General features: G+C 43.4%; 1 protein-coding gene across 1 annotated transcript in view; it reads left to right on the top strand.

The window, feature by feature from the left end:
* SNTA1 (syntrophin alpha 1) overlaps positions 1–5,367 on the top strand; it is a 94,974-nt gene extending 89,607 nt beyond the window's left edge. The window contains exon 8 of the mRNA XM_077459173.1: positions 4,186–5,367. Within this exon, the coding sequence (XP_077315299.1) occupies positions 4,186–4,278 (93 nt within the window). The 3' untranslated portion in view covers positions 4,279–5,367. The remainder of the gene's footprint in view (positions 1–4,185) is intronic.
* The last annotated feature ends 1,347 nt before the right edge of the window (positions 5,368–6,714 follow it).

The raw sequence follows: 6,714 nt of genomic DNA on the forward strand, positions 1-6,714 counted from the left end.
GGTTGATATACTAAACACAAATAGACTGTGCACTTTGCAGGTGTATTGCACTCTGCAAGGGCAATTGCTCCACAGCTTAGTAAATGGGGTGATGCTTCACGTTACAAAAATACCAAATCACATGCAAGAAAAACAGCATTTCTGGTTGCACATGATTGGACGATGGCAGTCAGCAGAGCTTAACCTCATTTAAAAAGCTCTGGAGCAAACTGCACTTACAAAGTGCATGGCCTATTTGCCTTTGGTAAATCAAATCCTGTATGTCACAGAAAATGGGCACGAGATAACCATTCCAATATAAGAAACCTTTTTTTTTTATTTGCTTTAAAGCCCAACTCAAAGCAAAAAAAAAATAAAAGTTTTCCCATGCAGTGGGGCTATGCCTGCACTGCACAGATAAACTGCTAGTTTTTGTCTAGGGAATTGGAGAATCAAGATATTCTTACCTAATCCTCCCCCACACAAGACTAGTCCCTTTGGCTCCTGTGCCCCTCCCACCACAGTCTAGCAGTCTTGCACAGTGGACTGTTCCTGAAGTCATCACGCCACATAGACTTGCTCTGGATGTGAGGATGCCAGGAACAGTCCACTGCTGGACCGTGGGGGAGCTCAAATTGCCTTTTGGCGAGGAGGATTGGGTGAGTATAGAGCTTTCTCCTCACTCCTAGACAAATTGAGCAGTTGACCCATGCTGTGTGGGAACAACCACACGCAACTGTTTTTTTTGGTGAGTGATGGGCTTTTAGCCCTGTTTAAATATGTACCACATGTTCACCTGATCACATCTATAAGAGCTTGTGGGACAACCCATTCTGGAACCATGGGTGTTATGGTAGAGAGGGCCACCCTTTGGGGCTTTAACAGCCTCCACCCTTCTTAGCCCCTGTACACACAGTCTGAGATTTCCACAACCAAATCCGTCGGATTTTGCCCGTCGGATCTTGTCCAAAACTGTTGCATACACACGGTCGGACAAAGTTGGCGAAAAATCTGATCTTTCAGAACGTGATGATGTAATTTCGTTATGATGGGACTACATTCAGGCTAGTAGCCAATAGCTTTGATGTAGGAATTTGATCTGAGCATGCGTGGCACTTAGTCCGATCAAAATGCTCTACACATGATCGGATTAGGTCCGACCGGCCCAGTTGGTCGGGAAATATTTCCAACATGTTGGAAAATTGGGTCTGACAGAGATTCGGACGGAATCAGTCTGATGCATACCACACAAAGTCGGATTATCCGACAACACGGTCCGATAGGACACGTTCCGAACGGATTCTCCGACCGTGTGTACAAGGCTTAAGAAGTCTTTCCACAAGATTATAGAGGGTGTCTGTGGGAATTTGCGCCCATTCAACCATTATTTGCGAGATCAGGTTGTTGGTTGAGAAGACCTCGTTCAAAATGTGTGTTCCAATTCATTCCAAAGGTGTTCAGTAGGGTCGAGGTCAGGGCTCTGTGCAGGACACTCAATTTCCTCTACACTAGATTCATCCAACCAGGTTTTCATGCACCTAGCTTTGGTGATTCGCCATATAATGTAGCTACCATGACACATAAGGCCCTGACCGTCAGATCATATTTATCATAGGGCTAGTTTACAATTGCTCCAAAACAAGGCTTCAGACACACTTTGTTAAAGCTCTCTGAATGCCAGTGAAAGCTCCTGTCACTTAATAAAATAGTTAGCTTACAGTCCTGTTTACACATTGCTTTTGCTTGGTGCTTCGATGAGGGTTTGGTGGGGCTTCGAATGAGGCTTCAGTGGGGCTTTAAATGAGGGTTTGGTGGGGCTTCAAGCAAGCTTTGCCATAGACTTCAATGGAGGCTTTGAAGACGCTTTGAAACACCACTAAAGCTACACGGAAGCTACATGGAGTATAATTTGTGAAGCAAAGCAAAAGCAAGGTGTAAATAGGACTGTAAGCTAACCATTTGATTTAGTGACAGGGGCTTTGACTAGCCTTCAGAAAGCTTTAACAAAGCCTGTCCGAAGCCTTGTTTTGAAGCAAATGTAAACTAGCCGTTAATGTGTGTTGAAGCCGAAACAAATGGAAGCCCCTTACACTTACACTTTTTTTTATTTTTTAGCTTCCTGCTATATAAGTGTAGCACTACCCCCAAAGAAGCCGCTTAGTAGTTTGCTCGGAGTCCTTTCCCCAATAGTTGCCATACAGCCAAGCGCACGGTCAAGGTCACTCTTTGGCTCAGTGAACAGTCCAGGGGTTTTCTTTTTGGCGTTTTTATTTTTGGGGTAACTTGGAGAGGGTTAGGGAATTGATTGGGATACTCTAAAACAATGTACAAATAGGAGGACGCTTCCTCTTCTGTAGAACTATGAGCCTTTAGCACCTCGAGGAGATTAATCTTCCTCTGGCGGAAAGTCCAAGCAAAGTCCATTCACAAGGAGTTAAATAGACAAAGCTCTTCAGTACACTGGACACTATGCCCCCTTTACACACAGCTGACTATCACAGGAGAGATGGATGGCCTCAGCCCACAGTCTCTCTTTAGTCTGTACTCACAAATGTCCTTGGAAAATTGGTTTCCTCTTTCCAAATCCTTGCAACACTTTCTCCCTGTGATACCAGACTTGATCCACAGACAACAGTCCCTCAGTCGGCTTTCTGCAGCTTCTGGCAAAGCTGGTCTCTAGGTAGCCCACCTGAGACCTTGACTCCCCACAGGCACATGGCAGGGTGGCCTAAGGGGACAAGCAGCTCCTCTTAGGCTGTGATCTCCTAAGGAAAAACACATTGCTGCGTTCTGTCTCAGACTATTTATACAGGCTCTCCGCTACCATATTGGCAACCCTCAGGGATTGGTGAGGACTGTATAACTATTTAGCTGCTGATTTCCAGAGCTTTCTAGACCGCTATTAGAAATCAAGGGGTGCTGTACAGCCTACTTGACAGGGCCCCCCCCCCTTTTTTTTTTACATTCTTTTAACAGCCTTTTAACAGGAGGGGGTGGCCTCTGGTGAAATATCAGGGGTCTAAACAGACCCCTGATGTCTCACATTTGAGACTGCGAAAAGGACTAAGGACAGATTCCCCAGTCCCTTTCTCTGCAGCCTCAGCTACGCTGGACAGTGAATGAATCAGAAGCACTCCAAAGCTCCCTATTACATAGTACACAATTTACTATGCTTCAGTGATAAATGGATACAGTAAGCGATCAGTGCCAATCACTCACTGTGTTCATTCAGGAAAGGAAGGGGCTAGTAAATAAGACATAATTACCGCACAACCCCCCCCCGCCCCCCCCCCCCCCCCTCTCCATCCTGAAACATCTCCATGTGCCCTAAGCAGCTACTGGCGGGAGAGGAGGGAAGCTGGCAATGCTAGAGGGGAGGGGGGCACACAGGAAGACCCGGACATCAGGGGGTAGGGACGCAGATACCAAACCCCCTGCAAGTGCAAGCAGAGGAAGAACAAGGAGAAGTCAGCAGAGTTGCAGGGGGTGCCACAAGAGATGGCAATAAGGCAGTATAGTGTTGCTTCAGCTCAGCAGGTGCCCAGGTACCCCTTTTGAACTGATGGGGCCTGGGCCCGGGAGGGCTGGCTGTACTGCCTTATCAGCAGCCCTGTTCTGAATTAACCAGAGGGAAGCAGTTAATCCTGCAACTTCTGAAACAGAAAAACGAAAACAATTAACTGCCACATTCCAGTGAGAATTTTTTTTGCCTAACAATGAACAGCAGTTCCACTGAGTACAGTAGGCCAAAACTAAATGTACCTAATTCTAGCACCTATCTAGGAGGGTGCTACATAAGTACAATGATAAAATCAAATATATAGACCAACCATTCTCAACCAGGGTTCCGTGGAACGCTGGGGCTCCTCCGGAGGTTGCTAGGGGTTCCTTGAGCATTGGCTGATGAACCCCCTATTTGATGCCAACAGAGTTCAAGGTTCAGCACCACTTAGGAAAGCCAGCAGCATGACACCAAATATCTTTTTAGCTGTCTTTAAGGGTGGCATACTGAACACCACTTTAAGGGGGACATCCTTCCTATTGACCACCAATATAAGGAGCATTGAGCCTTGATGATTTGGTTTTAGTAAGGGTTCCTCGAGACATGAACATTATTTTTGGGGTTCCTCTAGGATTAAAAGGTTGAGAAAGCCTGATATAGACTTTCAACTGTTTAATTTTCTTCTTTTTTTTTTCCCCATTCAGCAACTGGATCTTCACTCTTGTCCCAAAACCATCGTCTTCATCATCCACTCGTTTTTGTCAGCCAAGGTGTCTCGCATGGGTCTCTTACCGTAAGGAAGAGTTCCGGGGAAGTCCTACAGAGAACCAAAGTAGTTCCTGCACTAATCTACTCATAAATGAAAAGAGCTTCTTGGGTTGCCTAAGCCATCCTTGAACAATTGTCGGCACTGGAATAGTTCCTGCCGCAGTTGTCGCTGTGTTATACGATACACTTTAACCCTGTGTTACTTGGTGCCAATACCTTTCACAGCAACGTAGTGCCTTACATGTAGTTTTATGTAATGGTTTTCGATGCACAGATATGAAGAGAGCAGGCACCTCATCGTACCTGTTTGATCAAGAAGGAGATTTTCGGTGCCTTCAGCTGTTTTCTTCAAAAATTGTAGATAGAGCTGTAAAATACAACACTGGGTCCTAAGCTGTATTCTTATTTCTACATTTGACTTAAAATTTTGTGCATAATAATTATATATATATTATATATGTATATTCATAAGAAGAAGTCAAATAAGATATATTTAGTTTTTATTAGAGTTGCAAAAAAAAGTTTGATTGACGAGATGGTGTCTGTTTCGTTTTTCCACTATGGTCAAGTGAGACTTGTGATGACATGGCAGTTCTCCATTGGCTGTAAAATATTTGTGTGCCCTTGCTGGTTACCCTCTTGTTTAAAGGGAATCATGCAACCGATTTAAATTGCATTGTTACAAATGATTCTAGTTATAAAAGATTTGCATTCGCACAACTGTCTTGAATAACCCCCATAATTTGCCTAATATGTTTATTTCCTGTGATCGTTGTCTCCACCTAGTGGCCATACTGAAGTATTTTTCTTAAATACAATCAATCAGGAATGTTCTGCATTATGGCCACAAGGTGGAGCCGATGATCATAGGAAATAATGATGGCTGTGCGATTGCTTGAGACATTTGCACTGCAAATTTTTTGGAAATGGATCCCAAAGTGTGCCATATTGAGGTGCTAGCTTCTGATGGTGACATGGCTGCTGCATGTGTTTAGACCAAGGATACACCATAAAGACAGTCTGTTACATTTTAAATGTTTTTTTTTTTTTTTCACAAATCAGTGTGAAGCTTTAAAATTCTTTAATAAACTTTTAAGCCAGAGATGTCTGGATTTGGAGATGGCTCTTTCCATAAATATAACGTGTCTGACGTGTAGTGTTAATTCCTCATCATAGGATGCATCTTCTTCAGCGAACACAATGAAAAAATTGGATGAAATGTCCTAAAATGGACATTAGGCCAGGCTATCGGAATTTTATACTTATACTATATTTCCAAAAGTACTGGGACACCTGCCTTTACACGCAAAAGAACTTTAATGGCATGTACGTAAATTACTACTCTCAAACATAAAATTTAAGATTTTTTTTTTTTTTACGACTCTGTATTCATCGCTCTGTTACTCATTTTTAATGCAGCCATGTGTTTGGTTCCATAAACTTCAATGCATCTACACTATATTACCAAAAGTATTGGGACACCTACCTTTACACGCACATGAACGCGCCCTTACAGGGTGTCTCCAATTTACAAGCCGACCTCAATCCACTCTCTAATTGGGCGACTATATGACAGATGAGGTTTAATGTTGAGAAATGTAAAGTTATGCACTTGGGGGCTAAGAATGTGCATGCATCATACATGCTAGGGGGGAGTACAACTGGGGGGATCCATAGTGGAGAAGGATCTGGGGGTTTTGGTAGATCGTAAGCACAATAATAACATGCAATGCCAAGCTACGGTTTCCAAAGCGAGCAAAGTCCTTTCTTGTATTAAGAGAGGTATGTACTCCAGAGAGGGAGATATCATTTTGCCCCTGTACAAATCATTCGTAAGACCTCATCTGGAATATGCCGTTCAGTTTTGGGCACCAGTTCTCAAAAAGAATATCAGGGAACTGGAGAAAGTGCAGAGAAGGGCAACCAAACTGATAAGAGGCATGGAGGGGCTCAGCTATGAGGAAAGATTAGAGGAACTGAATTTATTCACTCTTGATAAGAGGAGATTAAGGGGGGATATGATCAACATGTTCAAATACATAAGGGGTCCATAAAGTGAACTTGGTGTTGAGTTTTTCTCTTTACGGTCTACCCAGATGACAAGGGGGCACTCTTTACATCTAGAGGAAAAGAGAGTTCATCTTCTTCAAATATGGAAAGGTTTCTTCACAGTAAGAGCTGTGAAAATGTGGAATAGACTCCCTGCAGAGGTGATTCTGGCCAACTCAGTAGATTGCTTTAAGAAAGGCCCGGGTACTTTCCTGAATGTACATAATATAACTGGGTACCACCATTTATAGGTAAAGTTGATCCGGGGAAAATCCGATTGCCTCTTGAGGGATTAGGAAGGATTTTTTTTTCCCCTGCTGTAGCAAATTGGATCATGCTCTGCTGTTTTTTTTTTGCCTTCCTCTGGATCAACTGTGGGTATAGAATTGGGTATATTGGATTATGCAATATTTTTT

Source organism: Lithobates pipiens, unplaced genomic scaffold (assembly GCF_037356315.1).
Source record: "Lithobates pipiens isolate NorthernLeopardFrog02 unplaced genomic scaffold, aLitPip1_a1.2 Scaffold_28, whole genome shotgun sequence".
Lineage (NCBI taxonomy): Eukaryota > Metazoa > Chordata > Amphibia > Anura > Ranidae > Lithobates > Lithobates pipiens.